The following is a 21,140-nucleotide window of genomic DNA, read 5'->3' on the forward strand; positions in this document are numbered from 1 at the left end:
TTCCGCATTAGTTATTGGGTTAGCCCCAGTCTGGGGGCATAGTCCCATCCATTTTCTTTTTAGCCAAGGCAACTAACCTTATAAATGTCTTAGCGATTAACTTGAATGGCCCCTATTCACTGAGGTTTGAAGAGATAAGAAATAGCTATCTACACCTCCAGGGAAGCCACAATGAGTTTCTGTTTACCCTTGTGGAAATGTGAATTGAATTTCAAATGTCTTCATATGTCTGGATATGTCTACCTGCAATCTACTTGGAGTTATCTAGGGCTTGACTACATTACAGTTGAATAAGACATTGAAGGCTTCTTGTGTCCATTTAAAAGGAAGATTAGCCTTTTTTTTACAAAAATCTATAATGCACAACTATACATTCATGACAATACTTAATATATATGCACCTCTTATGAAATCATTTACTTTTGAAAAGGAGAATTATGGTGGGCTCATGAATGCCAGAAATTCAGAAAAAAAAATACACCTAGACCATGCTTATGCCTCCAATCTCTTCAATAATTTCTAAATCCACCACTGCTCCAAACCAGTTTAGTGTATTCTTAAACTCTTTCCAAGAAGTTATCTTGGCTAAAAAGACAATTTATGCGACTATGCCCCCAGACTGGGGCTAACCCTATAACTAATATGGAAGCGTGATTCAACAGCTTAGGATAGTAGCTATTTTAAATTTTGGAACTGTATAAAGTCTGGCTGAGAACAGACATTTTGGTGTGCAGAGTCCCAGGAGGAACTCTGAGAAACATCATCGGGAAGGATTCTTGGCCAAGAGAGGACAAAGAGGAAGATATTAAGAAATCAACTGCAATAAGTGATTGAAATTTGCACTGCATCTGAAGTTTTGAGATGTGTCTCATTGCACTTTCAACTTAACATGTTAGGATTAGTATTATTTTTGAGCTATCGATTTTCTTGGGTTATATCAGCTTCTTTGATGCTGTTGGTCAGCTTTTCTAGGTTGACAAATAGAATTTCAGTTCCCAAGATGATTGCAACATATAGTGTATTATACCTTCATTTTGGGGTAAAAGAATGATGGAGTAACAATCTGTTCTCAGTCAACTCTGTAAGGGTTCGAAGTGGTATAAGCTTTCAACATTCCATCCTAGTTTTTGAAGGTCTCGCTAGAAACCAACCAAAAGTATTATTCACAATTATCAATTTTACTCGAACAATATATGGAGTGAAAAGTGGAGAAATTCAGGCATGAATACCTAAGTTTAGGATTGAAATATGTTATTGGGAATTAGGAAACCTAAAAGGATCTAACCATGTCATCATCTATGAAGAGAGAAACAAAGTAATATTTTGAATTCAATACGACTCTTCTTTAGAACATTGCTTCTGCTTTTATTTCAGATTTTCAGCATCCGCAGTATTTTGCTTTTATAACCATGCCATGTTTGGCCTGGCGAAAGTGGATTAATTCCCCAGCAGTAATAACTCCCATCTTAATGAGCACAAAACTTCAACAAAAGTAGCTTTAAAAGGACTGGAGTATATCCAAATAATAGGCCAAGGCACAAGTTATTTTTGGCATATAGTTAGTAAATAAGGCTTAAGGATGATATTATGAGGAATGAGTTATTTCACATAGCTGGTTGAAGCTGTTCTGCACATTAAGACATAGAAACATAGAAAATAAAAGCAGGAGTAGGTCATTCAGCTCTTTGAGCCTGCTCCGCTATTCAATATGATCATGCTCATCCTCTATCTCAACGCCATACTCCCGCTCTCTCCCCATACCCCTTGACACCTTTAGAGTCTAAAAATCTGTTTCCTTCTTAAATATATTCAGTGACTTGGCCTCCACAGCCCTCTGTGGTAGAGAATCCCACAGGTTCACCACCCTCTGAGTGAAGAAGTTCTCCTCATCTTAGTCCTAAATGGCCTACCCCGTTTCCTGAGATTGTGACCCCTTGTTCTAGACCCCCCCAGCCAGTGGAAACATCATCCCTGCATCCAGTCTGTCCAGCCCTGTCAGAATTTTATACTTTTCAATGAAATCCCCTCTCATTCTTCTAAACACCAGTGAATCCCAGGCCATTCGGCCCAATCTCTCCTCATACGACAATCCTGCCATCCCAGGAATCAGTCTGATAAACTTTCGCTGCACTCCCTGTATGGCAAGTATATCCTTTCTTAGGTAAGGAGACCAAAACTGCACACAATACTCCAAGTGTGGTCTCACCAAGGCCTTGTATAGCTGCAGTAAGACATCCTTGCTCCTGTACTCAAGTCCTCTCGTAATGAAGGCCAACATACCATTTGCCTTCTTAACTTCTTACTTTGATGCTCTGAGCAATTGGGATATTCCCTGCCTCCTGACTGTGTAAATGTAAGAATTGGAGAGGGGTTGATGAGGACAACTCCTGAGTCTATGGCTAGTGTGTTGTTCATTTTTCCAGTACAAGCAAGAATGACTTCTTCCGGTTGTGAGGCAGTGTTCGGTCAGTTGGCTTTCTCCACGTTTTTGCTTTTGAATGGGTTTGGTTCTATCAATCCTTTGATTTCAAAATTCTCATCCTTGTGTTTAAATCCCTCCATAGTCTCACCCCTCTTCAGCTCTGTAACTTGTTCTAGCCCTACAAGCCTCCAAGATCTCAGCACTTCTCCAACTCTGGCCTCTTGGGCTGCTTTTCACTGTTTCATCATTTGTGGCGGTGCCTTCTGCTGCTGGGACCTAAGCTCTAGAATTCTCTTCCTAAGCCTTTCAGCCTTTCTTTTTTAGTCACATCTTAAAACCTACCTCTCTAATAAAGTCTTTGGGTCACCTATTCCACTATCTCCTTGTATGGTCTGGTGTCAAATTTTATCTAATAACGCTCCTATGAAGCTACTGATTGGAATGTGTTTACTAAAGACGTTACATAAATGCAAGTTATTGTTTGTTTGTTGGCTATAGGTTTACAGACCAATCTTCTGAACAAATCTTTATATTGAGAGTTAGGTAGTTGGGAAGAATGCTTACAAATTATAGTGTTGAGATAAAACAGCCAAAATAATTTTCTCTTCTGATGTAAACTTTGCATGAATTGAGATCTAAATGTATAGACAATATTGGAAAATATGACCCATATACACATCCACCATCTTTGTAGAAAACCTTCCAGGGCTGTGCGTCTTTTTTAATGAATTTTTAAAATCTTCTTTCGTCTGGGTTTGCTCTTAATGTTAGATAGTATATCCCAGGCTTTCACCCCTTCTCAGTTCCATCTTCCATGGACAGTTGCAGAACTTCACGGTGAATTGCAGATGGATTTGAACGTGAATGAATAGATATGAAGTTATAAGTACATTTGGATTCAATGTCATCTGAATTTTTGTTAAAAAACATTTCTGCATAAAATGTTTCATAAAGGCTTCAAACATTTAAGTATTATCTGGATTTTAGCAGGTGAGGATTTATAAAGGGAGAAAGTATCAATTATATTAAAAGGACTATGCCTCCAATATTGTGACTATCCAATTAGTATTGTCTACTATCAGCATTGTTGAAAACGGTGATGTCATCTGGAAGAGCAGTTCTAATCGAAAGCTAAGTAGCCACATAAATTAGACTAAAAAGGTGTGCAGTTTAAGATTTAAACATTTTTGGTTGTATAAAGTATTTGCTAACTGCTCAATTTTTAAAAAAAGCATGGTCTTAAACCACTACCATTTGAACAAATTAAAAGGTCTCTCATTGAAAAATTAGGAAGATAATGGTAGAAAGCCAGTTTTGAAAACAAAATCATATTGTTTAATATATTTTACATTTCAGGCTCATCACCAAAGGGAGAAAGATTGTGCAATGGCATCAACTGATATTTTCCAGCTTTGAAGATGGTGACTAGTGTTGCGCTTTTGTGAATTGGAACAATTATTTGCAATGTTATTCTGGAATAGTTACAAAATGGAGTGTTCTGATCATTTGCTGCAATGGAACACAAAATTCAAAAATTATATTAGCTGTCAAGGTAACATGATAAAAACTGTGTCTTTAAATTACTTACTTTGCTGCTTATATTGTCTGCTGGAACTCTTTGTGCTAAGTCAGCATGATGGCTCCCTGGGTAGCAATGATTCAGATCGCAGCAGTTTACATTCAGACAGATTGTCCTTGTGGCAAATATTAGAAGTTGCCTGGAAGACTGGATAAATAGGTCTTGTATATAATTGTAATAAATGGTGACAATTTATATTTTGCTTTCCTCATACATGTGACATTATAGACTCAAATTACAATTCAATTATTGAACTAAAGGAAATAAAGATGGGGGGGAAATAATTTGCCGTCAGTTAGCCTTTCACTGGGGAAAAACATGAAAATTAATAGAATCACCTCATCCATAAAAGATTAGGCTGCAGGAAACCTATTTAATTTTGTATATTCATGTGGACATAATCACTCTAAGAACCAATATATCTTAATTCAATGCATCATGAAAATTCAAAAATGGTGTATGATTCAAACTGTAGACTTCATTTGTTCTTTGTGGAAAATTCTGCATCCTACATTTATTTTTAAATGTAGGTCATAGTTTTGCAGCTGCTCCTGGCAGGGGGTGGGTGGTGTGCATCTTGAATAGAAATTTACTATTTTCTATTGAATAAATCCAGATATCTGGAGGGCGCTACTTCTGTGACCCATTTAATTCTTTTGTGTCAACCATATGGCCAGAATACACTGTCAAGCAACCAGTGAGAGTGTGTCAACAATGAGGAAGGTATTGTCTATATCCATTAATAGTATCATTGGATCATTAAAACTCTCTCATTCAGCTTTGTGCTCACCTTTTAGACAGCAAACCAGTGTCCCCATTGTAATTCAAATGCAGCTTCAAATTGACTAGAGTCAGGTTAAAAATAGGAGAACCATACATCAAATATCTGTTAAAACAACCTACTTTTATTTTAGAACTTGTTGCCTTGTTTTGCAAACAAATGAAAACTTGATGGATCTTAAAATAGTGAATGGGCCCTGGACAGGACTGGGGTGAATGGTCCCACGGCTGACTGGAAAATGGGAAGAATCCCGTTGGGGCACCGTATTTCCTGCTCCACTATTTTCTGATTGGAATGCGGGCGCAGAAAGGAACAGGGCGGAGGGTGGTCATTGACGGAGCTCAGGAATACTGCACACTCCTCGGCCAACCACTACGCGCACATGCATCAGGCAATGAGCTGTGTCTATCGGCCATACAGAAATGAGGAGCATTAAATTGATCTATAGCGTGATACATAATTCACAATGTCAGGGGTTGCCCCATCCTCCTCCCCTTACGCGCATGTTCGAAGAAAGCATCGTTCGTTCTCCAGTTCAATAGGATTCAGCCCCACTTCCAAGAAGCACATCAGTCTTCATCTGGCCGGAAAACATAACAGGGGGAGAAAGAGGAAATGCTCAGCCCCTCTACCAGGAGCTTTAGTTATATCCATCCCCCCTCCCCCTTTTTAAATGCCTTCCATTTTTTTCTAATTCCCCGTTCAGCACATTTTCCCTTTACATGGGAGGCAGGGCCAAAGAGCAGGTGAATTCAATGCGAAGGGAGCGGGTGTCATTTGAATGAATCTTTCCTTCTTTGCATCCCTCCCTCAGTGAAATGTACAAGCGGTGTCAATTTCAGTTGCGGCCATGCCGGGGACATCAGCACGGATACACTGGCTGAAAGAGGTGTCAGCTGTGGCTCAGTCCATAGCACCCTCGCCTTTGAATCAGAGGGTTGTGGGTTCATATCCCACTCCCGGAAACCAAGAACTGTGAATGTACTCGAAAGAGTTACACTGGCTGAATGGAAATTTTCCCTCTCTTCCACCAACTGCAAAAATAGCCCATCAATAAGACTGGATTTCTATTACCCCCCTGTTTAACATGGCCCTTCGGAATAACATTCAATTGTGGTTTTTAGAATCTGGTTGCTTCAGAATAAAAATATTGGACATAAGGGTGTCCAACACCGGAAGGAGGCTGAACAGCTGAAAACTAGTGTCCGGCATAAAAGCGGAAGAATGACCATCCTAAACAGAAGTTCAGATCCTTGAGCCTGTTCCACCATTCAATTAGATCGTGGCTGATCCGTACATCAATTCTATCTACCCGCCTTGTTCTCTAATACCTTTGCCAGCCAAAAAATATACTAATCTCAACTTGGAAATTTTCAATTGATATAGCCTCAAAAGCTTTTTGGTGGAGAGGTTTACGGATTTCCACTGGGTCAAGTGCTTTCTGACATCACCCCTCAAAATAACCTCTGGTTCTGAATTTCTCCACAGAGGAAACAGCTCTTCTCTATCTACACTTTCCATAGTCATCTTAAATTAGATCACACCTCAAACTTTTATGATCAGGGGCACACAAGCCTACTCTGCAACAAAAACAAAAAATGCTGGAAAAACTCAGCAGGCCTGACAGCATCTGTGGAGAGAAAGACAGAGTTAACGTTTCAAGTCCGTATGACTTCTTCAGAGCTAAAGCGAAGTAAAAATATGGTGAAATATGTACTGTTTAAGGGGGGTGGGACAGGTGAAGTTGGATAGAAGGCCAGTGATAGGTGGAGGCAAAGGAGAGATTGCAAAAGATGTCATAAACAAAAGGCCAAAGGGGCGTTGATGGTGGTGATACCGGCTAAAGGAGGTGCTAATGGTGACGTTAAGAGTAGCAAGCAGGATGAGCAAGTGACAGATGCCCTAGTGGGGGGTGGGGTGGGGGGAGGGGACGGTGTGGGAGAAAAGATCGAAATAGGCTAAAAGGTGGGGGTAAAGTAATGAATAAAAATTAAAATAAATTTTAAAAAATAAATAAAAATAGTTGGGGAAAAATATCTATATAAAAATTAAAAAATAAATATTTGAAAAAAGGGGATCAAAAGGGGGTGAGGATGGAGGAGGGAGCTCATGGTCTGAAGTTGTTGAACTCAATATTCAGTCCGGAAGGCTGTAAAGTGCCTAGTCGGAAGATGAGGTGCTGTTCCTCCAGTTTGCGTTGAGCTTCACTGGAACATTGCAGCAGGCCAAGGATGGACATGTGGGCATGAGAGCAGGGTGGAGTGTTGAAATGGCAAGCGACAGGAAGGTCTGGGTCACGCTTGCAGACAGACCAAAGGTGCTCCGCAAAGCGGTCACCCAGTCTGCGTTTGGTTTCTCCAATGTAGAGGGAACCGCATTGGGAGCAACAAATGCAGTAGACTAAATTGAGGGAAGTGCAAGTGAAGCTCTGCTTCACTTGAAAGGAGTGTTTGGGCCTTTGGACAATGAGGAGGAGGGAAGTAAAGGGGCAGGTGTTGCACCTTCTGTGATTGCATGGGAAGGTACCTTGGAGGGGATTGAGGTGTAGGAGGTGATGGAGGAGTGGACCAGAGTGTTTCGGAGGGAATGGTCCCTGCGGAATGCCAACAGTGGGGCAAAGGGAAGATGTGTTTGGTGGTGGCATCATGCTGGAGTTGGTGGAAATGGCAGAGGATGACCCTTTGAATGCAGAGGCTGGTGGGGTGAAAAGTGAGGACAAGGGGGACCCTATCATGGTTCTGGGAGGGAGAGGAAGGTGTGAGGGCAGAGGCGCAGGAGATGAGACAGACACGGTTGAGGGCCCTGTCAACCACCGTGGGTGGGAAACCTTGGTTAAGGAAGAAGACAGAGCCCTCAACCATGTTGAGTTCAAATTGAGTTCAATAACTTCGGACCATGAACTCTCTCCTCCATCCTCACCCCTTTTTGATCCCCTTTTTTCAAATATTTGTTTTTTAATTTTTATATATATATTTTTTCCACCTATTTTTATTATTATTTTTTAATTTATTTCTATTTTTAGTCATTGTTTTATCCCCACCTTTTAGCCTATTTCAATCTTTTTTTCCACACCGTCCCCTCCGCCCACCCAACCCCCACTAGGGCCATCTGTCACTTGCTCATTCTGCTTTCTACTCTTAATGTCACCATTAGCACCTCCTTTAGCCAGTGTCACCACCATCAACATCCTTTCGACCCTTTGTTTATGACATCTTTTGCAATCTCTCTTTTGCCTCCACCTATCTATCCTGCTTCACCTGTCCCACCCCCCTTAAACAGTATATATTTCACCATAGTTTACTTCTCTTTAGCTCTGAAGAAGAGTCACATGGACTCGAAACATTAACTCCGTCTATCTCTCCACAGATGCTGTCAGACCTGAGTTTTTCCAGCATTTTTTGTTTTTGTTTCAGATTTCCAGCATCTGCAGTATTTTGCCCTTAGTCTACTCTATGCAGCCAGTCCTCACAATTTAACTTTCTTAGTCTGGGTATCAGGTGGTGAACCTATGTAACTTCTCCTTCAAGGCTAATATACCCTTTTCTGCATGCAGTGTCCAGAACTGAATGCAGTATACTAAATGGGTCCTAACCAGATTTCTATATAACTGTAACATACCTTGCACTCATTAACATTTTAGCTTTTTTGGAACATTCCATTAGCCCTTTTAAATTATTATTTTTTTTAGCTATCTATCAGATTTCTAATTTCTGTATGTGGACTCTCAAATTTCTCTTCTCCTCCACAGTTTCACATTTTGACCCAGCCTTCTTGGCTCCAAAATGGATGACCTCCCACTTCCCACATTAAATTACATATGCCACAGTTCTCTCCACTCACTTAAGCTACCAATGTCCCTTTATAAATTTATGCTCCCATCTATATAATTGTGTGCCACCTAACTTATCATCAGCTGACTTGGATATGCAGCTCTCTGTATTATTTTATCAATAAATTGAAAAGTTGACCCAATACAGGTCCATGGAGCAACACCACTAGTCATATCCAATTAATTTGAGAACATACCCATTATCTCTACTCGGTCTCTGACTTCCTAACCAATTCCCTACCCATGTCATTAGGATACATCCAATTCCATACGCTCTCATTTTTGCTAAGTCTCTGATGTGAAAACTTAAAGCTTGCTTTCTGGAAGTCCATATAAATAACATCAATGGACAGTCTCTTATCTACCACTCAAGTTACCTCCTCAAAAAATTCAGCTAAGCTCATTAGATGTGGCTTACTTTCTACAAATCCATGCTGGCTCTTCTGATTCACTATTATCCAAGTGTTCAGTCAATCTGTCCCTAACAATAGATTCTTGTACTTCCCTGCAACAGATGTTGGATTGATTTCCTAGTTTATCTCTCCTATCCTCAGTTAATAATGGAGTGACATTACCAATTTTCCAATCCAAGGGGACAATACATGAATCAAGACAGTTTTGGAAAATCATAATTAGAGCATCAACATGTTTTCATCTACTTTTAATATCTTGGGGTGGGAAGCATCAGGTCTTGGAGATTTGAATATCTTTAACAATGTTATTTTCTGCATTACCTTTTTTAATTATTATTGAATGACTAAGTTCCTTCCCTTGGTTGGTTTTTAGTTTTCATCACATCCCTATTTTCTATTGTGCTGAACAATACAAAGTAAATATTTAGCAATTTGGCCATTCTTGATTTTCAATTGCAACATCACGTTATTAAAAGGCCCACATTACTCTTAGCCTCACCCCCTTTCACTGAATTCTTTATATTGTATTATATATTGTAGTGCTGTCCTTGACATCATGCAGGTTTTGTCCTCTTTATCACCTTTGGTGACTAGGAATCTCTCCACTCTTACTGCCTGCCATAGGATTTGCAGGTTGATAATCAACCTGTTTGACCGCAATATGTACACAATTTCCATGGCTGGCAAGTCCTGGAGCGGGACTCGAATCTGGACTCAGAGGCAGGGGTGCTACCCACTGCTCCACAAGATCTTCCTTCTTTTGCTTTTGGCTCTTTGATTTTTATGTGAGCATGCACACTGTGACCATGGGCCACTAGGTGGAGTTATGGTCACCCTGCCTGCTGCTATTCTGGTCATCAGACCAACCATCCTATCCCAGTCACGGTCATTAGCAATCCCCTACTCTGCTCTTATGATCACCAACCACCACTGCTATGATCACCAGGTGCCCCTCTGTTCATGCTCACCAGCACCCACATCACTCCTCGCTCCCCGTGCAAAGTGTTCCTTATTTTGCTTCAGAAGAGTAGCTCATCCTGCCAAGAAGTCTCCAAACTCCGATCTCCTCACCCTCACCCGAGGCATCCCAGTTCTTCGCTCACCCCTCCTCACTCAGCACATAATTCCCATACACATCCCCAATTGACACCCCTACCCGGTACCTGGACTTAGCTGCTGTTATGGCCTTCACTGAGCAGTTCCCTGTCTGTCTGGAGTTCCCTGTCTGTCTGCACAGTCTGTCAATCAGGGAGGAGAGCTAATGACTGAAATCACACAATCCCAAATAGCATGTTTCCTAAAACATACTGACCAATGTACTCACTGCAAATCAGGCAAGTGAATTTTTAAAAATTCATTCCTGGAATGTGGGCATCATTGGCTAGGACAGCATTTATTGCCCATTTCTATTTTCCCAGAGAAGATGGTGGTAAGCTGGCTTCTTAAACCGCTGCAGTATATGTGGAGTAGGAACATTCCCACAATGCTTTGAGGAAGGGAGTTCCAGGATTTTGACCCAGCAACAGTGAAGGAACAGCGATATATTTCCAAGTCGGGATGGTGAGTGGCTTGGAGGGGAACTTCCAGGTGGAGGTGTTCCCATCTATCTGCTGCCCTTGTCCTTCTAGGTGGTAAAGGGTCGTGGGTTTGGAAGATGCTGTCAAAGAAGCCTTGCTGAGTTGCTGCAGTGCATCTTGTAGATGAGACACACTGCAGCCACTGGATGATGTCAAGCTCCTTGAGTGTTGTTGTAGCTGCACTCATCCAGGCAAGTGGAGAGTATTCCATCACACTCCTGACTTGTGCCTTTTAGATGGTGGACAGGCTTGGGGGAGTCAGGAGGAGAGTTGCTTTCTGTAGAATTTCCAGCCTCTGACCTGCTCTTGCAGCCACAGTACTTATATGGCTAGTCCAGTTCAGTTTCTGGTCAATGGTAACTGCCAGGATGTTGAGAGTGGGGATTCAGTGATGGTAATACCATTGAAAGTCAAGGGGAGATGGTTAGATTCTGTCTTGTGGAGATGATCATTGCCTGGCACTTATGTGGTGCCAAAGTTACTTGTCACTTGTCAGCCCAAGCCTGGATATTGTCCAGGTCTTGCTACATTTGGACATGGACTGCTTCAGTATCCGAGGAATTGCGAATGGTGCTGAACATTGTGCAATCATCAGCGAACATCCCCACTTCTGATCTCATGAAGGAGGAAAGGTCATTGATGAAACATTCATTGATTAATTCACTCCACGTGATATTAATAAATGGCTGAAGTCACTGGACACTGCAAAGGCTATGGCTCTGACAATGTTCCGGCAATAGCACTGAAGACTTCTGCTCCAGAACTGGCTGTGCCCCTAGCCAAGCTGTGCTAGTACAGCTACAACACTGGCATCTACCTGCAAAATTGCCCAGGTATGACCTGTACACAAAATAACAGGACAAATCGAATCCAGCCAATTACCGCCCCATTGATCATCAGTAAAGTGCTATCAAGTAGCACTTGCTTAGCAATAACCTGCTCACTGATGCACAGTTTGGGTTCTGCTGGCTCACTCAGCTCCTGATCTCATTACAGCCTTGGTTCAAACATGGACAAAAAAGCTGAACTCTAGAGGTGAGGTGAGAGTGACTGCATTTGACTGAGTGTGGCATCATGGAGCACTAGCAAAACTGGAATTAATGGGAAGCAGGGGGAAAACTCTCCACTGGTTGGAGTCATGCCTAGCACAAAGGAAGATGGTTATGGTTGTTGGAGGTCAATCATCTCAGTCCCAGGACATCACTGCAGGAGTTCCTCAGAGTAGTGTCCTAGGCCCAACCATCTTCAGCTGCTTCATCAATGACCTTCCTTCCATCATAAGGTCAAGTGGGGGATATAGGATGGTTTCCAAGTGCAGGGCCAACAGGCTGGGTATGCCGTTGTCATTTCTACTGCCTAGGTTGATCTCCCCCCATTTTGTGTCTGAGAAGGCATCACAACAGGGAGCATAAGAATCTTAGATAAATAAAAACTGAAAATGCTGGAAATACTCAGCAGGCATCTGTGGAGAGAGAAACAGAGTTATCAGAACTTTTGATCTCCAGGGGTCGTACTCTGGCGATACCCCAGGAGGTGTACTGCGGGACACCCCAGAAGTTCTCATGCAAGGACTTAGTAGGACTCCCAGGTAATTGCCTGGAAAGTTGAAACTTCCAATGGACAATTACCCTGCACTTGGAAACTATCCTATATTTCGATTTAAATTGGAGACTTCGGATGGTTTTGACTGTCTTAGCAGAATAGTACCCAGGAAAAGTTAAAGGTGGGTTTAATCCTTCTAACTCCTGGGTAACTATGGTACTGATCCATCACCACCCCCACCCCCACCCCCACCCACCACCCACCACCACAACTGGGCCCGCCCCTCCAACCCCGATTACCCTCCAGACAACCTGACCACCCCCCTGACCATCCTCTGTCCCCCCACCCAGCTACCGCCCTGACCACTCTCCCCCCACCACCCCCACCCCTCCCCCCCCCCGCCGCCCCGACTATCCTCTCAACCACCTCCCCGCCGGCTAGAACCCCCCCACCGTGTACTGCCCCATACTCATCCCTTCCTACCCCTCTGACCCACCCCGCCTCACCCCACCGATCCATCCTGCCCTCTTACCTCATACATTTACCTTCTCCCAGGCTTCTCAAAGTGGCTGGGACCTTTACACTTACCTGGTTTACGGCAGCGTGCACTGCATTGAAGAGTTTTAGGAGCCGGTACGCTGCACATTTCTTACCAGACCCAAGTCAGAGGGTTGGGCAAGAAATGTGCAGCTCCCGACCTGGGTAAGTAAAAAGGAGCGGAATGGCAATCTGACTCTGAGTGCCACTCCACGGAAGTTCTGGTTCAACATTTCAGGTCGATGACCTTTTAACAGAAGTGGAATCTTGTGGCCCACAAGAAAAAACTTCAACTTGTAAGAGATCTTTAAGCAATTGACTGTAATTGTCACTGCCTGGAAAAATATAGTATACCGATGCAGTTTAATATTTGCTTAATTAGTGAGCTTTCTGTGTTTAACATTACTACAATTTTCACTTCAAAGGTTTTTTTCATTTGTTATTTGGAGAATTCTTTCTTGTACACTGCCATTCATTACTTGATTTACCATTGCACTAGAAGGCTGGTGATTTGTGGCTCACAGCTTTTTTTGTTATATTTTATGCAATGTTAATTAGCATTAAGTATGATACACACCTCATTAAACTATGAAAATGCTTGGTGCTGGAAGACTGAGTTATAATGAGATCAAACTTTATTTTCTAACACCTATCACCCTAAATTTAAAATCTTTTACCTACTTTCAATTCAGTTATGCTTTTAAAAGAAATGCTATAACAAAAAGATTGCATGTTTTCTGTGTTGATTTAAATATAGTTTGAAATGTTGTTTTCCCAATATTAATGCAGCCAAGTGCTTCACTCAAGGAACAAGAAATGGTAATCCACACAGTATTAATGCCATCCAAACCACACCTGAGGGAGATTTAATCATATTTAACACTTTATTACTGTTGGACAAAAGGTCTCACGGATGTAAAAAAGAAAACAAAGCATTTTGTAAAAATGGATAAATGGTTTTTGTCCCCTCAAATAAGATTGTAACAATTATGGAATATTTGTTAATTCAGAAATTAATTGTAACCATTTAAAAGTCGTAAAGTGACTTAGACAAATGTACATCAAACAATTTTTATAGCTCAGAGCTATTTGAAATATATTTACAAACACATTGTCTTTTTCAGTTAACTGCATTAGAATTTTCAGCAAAATAACAAGGTAATTTAAATGGTTCATATAAAGAGCTAATTCCTGTTGAATAAAGAGGAAATTCCTGGTAAAATAATCGTTGCATGCTTAATGTCAGTATTGTCCTTCCAATGCTTGGGCCTAATTATGATATATTTTTGTTTCCTTTCAAGTGATACTGAAACAGAAAAAATCTGTTCTAGGGACTATCATTCAAAATGGTTACATGTAAGGTACATAACAGCACGCAAAGGATGGCTATGCTGCGTAATATGTCAATGTGGACGGAACTTGGTGCTATCTGTGCCAAATATATCATAGTATTTCCTTCTACAGCAGAATACACTCCAAAGAGCATCACGTGAAGACATTATAATATTGAAATGACTCCACTTACTAATTTAGTAGGTAATTTCACATTCGCATTTCATGAAGTTAAGGAGATTCAAGTAGCCCTTGTATGTTTTTAAAAAGCAAAGCACTGAAAAAATGTCTTTGTATTTCTAGAGAGTAATTTTGGTTCATTATGTAAATGAAGTGTTAAAGACCTCTGGAGGAAGGGGTGCATACTTGTAAGTTACTGTGCTCAACCATTTGAGACAGCTAAATTAAATAATGCAAAGTTAATGTGACAGTGTTATTGAATGATCTAGGGCTAATGAGCATGTATCTCTGCTAATGTTAACTCAGCTCAGTAACTCCTTCAATCAGATTGCTAATAATTGTCACCACATGGGACTTTAAACTAATTAGAGAGGGGGGGAGGGTTCAATTGGAGGGAAATTTAAAAAATCAAAAAGAAACGAGAGTAGAGGTGCAGGGTAGTGAATAGGCGAATGATAATCAAAGTGTGACAGGAAGGGGCAGAAAATATAAGTAAAAGAGTGCAGCAGAAATTAGAACCAGAATGAGTAATAGTGGTAAAAAGTGAAAGCTGAAGGCTCTTTATCTGAATGCATGCGGTATTTGTAACAAGATAGATGAGTTGACGGCACAAATAGAAATATATGGATATGACTTGATAGCTATTACAGAAGTGTGGTTGCAGGGTGACCAAGACTGGGAAATCAATATTCAAGGGGGGGTATTTGACATTCCGGAAAATAGGCAAAAAACAAAAGGAGGTGGGGTAGTTTTGTTAATAAAGGAAGGTATCAGTGCAGTGGTGAGTAGTGATGTGTGTGGCATAGATCATGATGTGGAATCAGTTTGGGTGGAAATAAGGAATAGCAAGGGGAAGAAGTCACGGGTGGGAGCCGTCTATAGGCCCCCAAAGAGTTGCCTCACTGTCGGACAAAGTATAAATCGGGAAATAATGGAGACGTATAAGAAGGGCACAACAATTGTCATGGGTGATTTTAATCTGTATATTGACTGGACAAATCAAATTGGCAGGGGTAACATGGAAGACAAATTTATAGAGTGCATCAGGAAGTGTTTCTTAGAGCAATATGTTGCAGAATCTAGTAATGTGTAAAGAGGTAGGATTAATGGGAGATCTCGTAGTTAAGGATCCTCTAGGGGGTAGCGATCACAACATGATAGAATTTTAAATTTAGTTTGGGGGTGAACAACTCGGGTCTCAAACCAGTGTCCTCAACTTAAATAAGGGCAATTGCAGAGGTATGAAGAAAGAGTTGTATAAAGCGGGCTGGGAAAATAGACTAAGGGGAAGGTCAGTGGATGAGCAGTGGCAGACATTTAAGCAGATATATCATAATGTTCAGCGAAAATTTATCCTGGTCAAAAAGAAGGACTTGATGAGAAGGATGAACCACCTGTGGTTAACAAAGATGATCAAGGAGAGTAGCCAATCAAAAACTAAGGCATACAAAGCAGCGAAAACTACTGGTAGGCCAGAGGATTGGGAATTTTTTTTAGGAACCAGCAGTGGATGACTAAAAAGCTAATAAAGAGGGAGAAAATTGATTATGAAAGTAAATTGGCAAGAAATATAAAAACAAACAGCAAGAGCTTCTAAGGGTATATAAAAAGGAAGAGAGTGGCTAAAGTGAGCGTGGGACCCTTGGAGGGTGCAACTGGAGAATTGATAATGGGAACAGGGAAACAGCAGATAGTTTAAACCAATATTTTGCATCAGTCTTCACAGTGGAGGGCATTATAAACATTCCAAAGATCTCAGATAAGCAAGAAGCTAAGGGGGAGAAAGGATTTAGTAACAGTCTCCATCACGAGGGGCAAAGTATTTGACAAACTAATGGGACTAAAGGCAGACAAGTCATGAGGACCTGATGGCTGCAGAGACAGTGGAGGCATTGGTTGAAATATTCCAGAACTCACTGGATTCTGGGAGGATCCCAGCAGATTGGAAAACTGCTAATCCCTGTTCAAGAAGGGAGGGGGACAAAAAACAGGAAACTATAGGCCAGTCAGCCTAACATCTGTTGGGAAAATGTTAGAGTCCATTATTAAGAAAGAAATAGCAGGACATTTAAAAAAGCTTAACGCAATCAAACAGAGTCAACATGGTTTTGTGAAAGGGAAATCATGTTTGACAAATTTACTAGAGCTCTTTGAGGATATAACGAACAGAGTTGATAAAGGGGAACCGGTAGATGTAGTGCATTTGGATTTCCAGAAGGCATTTGATAAGGCACCACATAAAAGGTCATTGCACACGATAGGAGCTCACGGTATTGGGGGTAATGTATTAGCATGGATTGAGGATTGATTAACATACAGAAGTCAGAGAGTCGGGATTAATGGGTCTTTTTCAGGTTGGAAAGACATAACTAATGGAGTGCCAAAAAGATCAGTCCCAGGGCCTCAATTATTTACTGCCTATATTACTAACTTGGAGGAGGGGCAGAGTGTAATTTATCCAAATTTGCTGACGATATAAAAATAGGTGGGAGGGCATGTTGTGATGAGGACATAAGGAATCTGCAAAGGGATATAGACAGGTTGAGTGAGTGGGCACAAACTTGGCAGATGGAGTTTAATGTAGGAAAGTATGAAGTCGTGCACTTTGGTAGGAAAAATCAAAAGGCAGGCTATTATTTAAATGGAGAGAGATTCCAAAAAAGTGCAGCACAGAGGGATCTGGATGTTCTTTTGCATGAAACATAAAAAGTTAGCATGCAGGTACAGCAAATAATTAAGAAGGCAAATGGAATTTTGGCCTGTATTGCTGGGGCAGTTTAAAAATAGGGAAGTCTCATTACAACTGTACAGGGCGTTGGTGAGGCTGCACCTGGGGTACTGTGTACAGTTTTTGTCCCCGTATTTAAGGAAGGATATACTGGCATTGGAGTTCAAAAGAGATTCACTAGACTGATTCCTTGATAAGTCAACCCCTTTATCCCAGAACGACTAAACAGGCCTTTATTCATTAGAGTTTGGAAGAATGAGGGGTGATCTGATTGAAACGTACAAGATTCTGAGGGGGCTTGACAGGGTAGATGTTGAGAAGATGTTTCCACTAGTGGAGGAATCTCGAACTGGGGAACATAGTTACAGAATAAGGGGCACTAATTTAAAACTGAGATGCGAAGGAACTTCTTCTCTCAGAGGGTAGTGAAAGTCTGGAATTCTCTACCTCAGAGAGTTGTGGAGGCTAGAGGAGGTAGATAGATTTTTGAAATATCGGGGAGCTGAGGGCTGTGAGGAGCTGGCAAGAAAGAGGAGTTGAGGCCTGGGGCAGATCAGCCATGATCTTATTGAATGGCGGGGCAGGCTTGAGGGGCCGAATGGCCTACTCCTGCTCCTATTTCTTATGGGCAGAATTTGTCATATGGCGGGTGGGCTCGGCAGGAGCGGTTGTGGAACTGAGCGCCGCCCGCGGTCGGCTCCACGCCGCCATTTTACAAAAGAGCGCTTCAATCTCCCTAAGGCATGGAGCTGCCTCAGGGAGATTGAGTCGATGTTCAAAAAATTAAATAAACAGTTTATAAATTGATTTAAACATGTAGATGGGATATGTATTTATATTAATGAATTTTTATTTATTTATTTAATAAAAGCTTTAGGAAACCTCATCCCGTTTGTGGGTGAGGTTTCCTAAAAAACGTGATGGCCGCTTGGCCTTTTTGCCTGCCCGCCAACCATAAGGCTGGATGGGAAGCGTTTATAATAACTTAATTAGACCTTTAATGGCCTTAATAGGCTGTTTACATATCGGCGGGCGCAAGCCGACTCTGGCGCATGCCCGCCAAACAAAACATCGCCACTCAGCGTGATGACGTCGGGACACACACCCCGCGTCATCGCACGTCATTTTACGCGTTGGCGTGTCGGGCCTGCCCCCTGACTGAAAAATTCTGCCGTATGTGCCTGTATAAACAAAAATGCTAAAAACAAACCAAGAGAAATAGAAAATGACAAAAGTTGCTTTTTTCTAACACTAATTTTTAAGAAGGGTACAGGATAGGTTATGTACAGATTGTTTCTATATCCTTAAAGGCAGATTCTATTTGTGGCTATAAATGATGCTAGGTTTTGAAGGAAAATGACAAGATAGCTCAAATTTTCATTTAAGAGCAGTAATGAGCTCTTTCCTTTCTTCAAATGAGTCAAAAATTGAATATAAAATAGTTGACACTTCCTCCCATTACACTGATTACATACATTGCGCTGTGTAAAGAATGAACTATACTTCATTACAGAAACTTAATTAGTTGACTTATGGCAAAAGTCGTTCACAAAGGGAGTGAGGCTAACAAGACGCAGCATGGAATATTACAACAACGACACCACTCCACTTTGTTTTTATTAGCTTGGAGGATTTTGAGAGGAAATTAATACATTTTTTGCTGTCCATCTGGTATTTGGAGCATACATGTAACTAATTCTTAATTAATATGCTCAGCAGAATGGCTACTTGAATTATTTCCAAACAATGTTGTACTTTAATCACGTGGCCCCATGTCAAGATGGCTAAGACAACACTACTTAGTTAAGTGATCGATGTATACTGTAAAAAGACTTGTAGCGTATAAAATAGTAGAGTGGTTTCACTAGCCCATGCATAATATTGCAAATATTATTTTATGAAAACATTTTTAAAAAATCTAGTAGGAATTTGTGATCATTGTAATGAAAGTTGTGTAATATTTACAGGAAAAACCCTTAGTATTGAATTACTGTTATCTCTCAGTATACCTGACTACAGCTGAGATCATCTTTCCTGAATGAGTTGCAGACAGCAGCAGATATGGGACTGGGACAGTGGTGTGAATCATTATCTCTTGGTTGTTTTCACATTTAATAATACCCCTCCTCACATCTATAACGAGTATGCAAAAATCTATTTAAACAGGTACAGTCTTAATGAAAAAGGGTTTAGCAAATCTTTTTGGGCATGAATAATATTCAGAACATTTGTGCTTCAGGCTATGAACATATATGGTATGTGTCAATGTGCTGTACATCATTGTATTGTGGATTTGCAAATAAATGACATAACTTTATCAAGTAATTCTTTCAGCTGATTGCTCCTTTAAAGTCAACAGGCATATTACTGAGCTGGATCTATCCTGGCTACATGTAAGTATTCTTGAGCATGTGAATTAGTGTTATAAATCAAATGATAACTTGAGACATTTTTCCATTGCTTGTGGGTAAAAAAAGATATATTTCTTCTGGTTTTGTCTTGATCTGTCTGGTGAAGGTTAAAATCAATTCATTGTTGAGAGATCACACTAGTATCACTAGTATGGGGCATGTGATTCAATATAAGCAGCGTAACCACTGTGTCTGTGTACACATGATCATAAACAAAATAGCTATTTAGCATATTAGATTTATCTCAGATTAGGTTCCTATATCTATTCCTACATTTTAAACATCCTTATTCTTCACTGATGACGAGCCAAGTATAAATAGAAGACCCCTAATTGAAACCATACATTCAATGAGTCGCAGAAAATAGCAGTGACAAAGCAGCTCAGCTTGCAGGAACATGCAAGAGGCACAGGAATTAATATGGACTGTGAGACTTTGGCAAACCAGATCTTGAACATCTTCTTGGAATTTAGTGTAAGTATAAAGTACATGCCACACCATTTTGAGTTATAATAATGCAGGCATCCAGAATTTTCCAGATGTCATGATACCAGACATTAAGCACCCTTTCATTTCATTTAGTGTGAATTCCAGGTCCAAAACAGCCCAATACTCCCAAGTTTCCTAAACTTCATGTTTCTCATCGGCAATATCAGGGAGTGGGTGTCATTGCTGGTGGTAACCTAAAACGTTACTTTGACTTCTGCAATCAAGTTTTAGTTTTTATTCACTTCTCATCCCTGATTGCTAATAGTTAAGACTCCAGGAAAGGGAACAGGCTTGTAAACAGAAGGTTGTGCTTATGAGCCCACTTATTGTCTGACTTTTGTCAGTCTTATTGTGAGCAGAGATGAGAACCAGTGGAAATGGCATCACTGAAATATTCTATTTCAACCATAAATCTCATTATGAACTGAAATATGTATCTGGCAGAATAGGATTCTACTGTGCATGAATTATAATGGTTTGAAAATATTGGCAATTGGACAGAATTACTTACTGATCACTGTTCCACTCTAATGGTCAAATAAAATAGCTACCACCATGAAGAAAATATACTTCAGCCCACTACCTGTTTGTGGTGAAGGAACAATTTTAGGTGTTATCACCAACAGAACCTATGACCTTAGAAAATAGCAACCCAAATATAGGAAAGTTTCAATGCTACTGAGACACCTGATGTGATGTAACTTCAGAGGCTAAGTTATAAATACTATTCAATATTTTTTGGTCGTTGCTAGGCAGGATGTTTAAAACATCTTGGTATCATTATTTTGGGGCAGCATTAAACAATGTATAAAGTTATATTTAATAATTTACCTGATGAAATCAAATAAATTATGTAAGATCAATCTCATTCCTGGACCTAGTTGTTACATCACTTAGGTAATAATTCTCACCCCCCCCCACTATTTTCTCCCTTTTCTCTTGAATGTGCTGGTTCTTTCTTTTTGGGGTCCAGTCCTACAGGTAGCAATAGCCCATCAATATCTCACTAAGTGTTCAGGGCTCCTTTGAAAACCTAGACGGTTAGTGGCAGAGCCCAGCTTGATGCTGTCCTCCCCAAAGCATACATGAATATATTCCAGCAGCAGCCACTAATCAAAAATGGAAATTTTGGCAGACTTTTTTCCAGCCTAGACACTAATCCAATTATTGCATCCCAACCGTTTTCCCTAAAGGGAACAAGTCAGCCTAGATGGAGGATTTAAGTGATTTATTGTAATAAACCACCTTTTGTTGCTGGGGCTCCATAATCCCCAAGCCAAAACTTGTAAGGTATGGAGTTTGATGCAATTTACTGATTTA

General features: G+C 40.7%; 1 protein-coding gene across 2 annotated transcripts in view; it reads right to left on the minus strand.

Annotated features, from left to right (window-relative positions):
- Positions 1-3,784: 3,784 nt before the first annotated feature.
- Positions 3,785-21,140, minus strand: part of LOC144682810 (E3 ubiquitin-protein ligase SH3RF3-like) — a 411,417-nt gene continuing 394,061 nt past the window's right edge. Inside the window, exon 10 of one of the 2 annotated variants that reach the window (XM_078545553.1) lies at positions 3,785-3,931. In XM_078545553.1, coding sequence (XP_078401679.1) covers positions 3,925-3,931 — 7 coding nt within the window. In that variant the 3' untranslated portion in view covers positions 3,785-3,924. Of the gene's footprint in view, positions 3,932-17,748; positions 21,081-21,140 lie in introns of those variants that run through there. The other variant, XM_078545551.1, reaches the window with a different exon arrangement.

Source organism: Cetorhinus maximus, chromosome 7 (assembly GCF_964194155.1).
Source record: "Cetorhinus maximus chromosome 7, sCetMax3.hap1.1, whole genome shotgun sequence".
In the NCBI taxonomy this organism is placed as follows: Eukaryota; Metazoa; Chordata; class Chondrichthyes; order Lamniformes; family Cetorhinidae; genus Cetorhinus; species Cetorhinus maximus.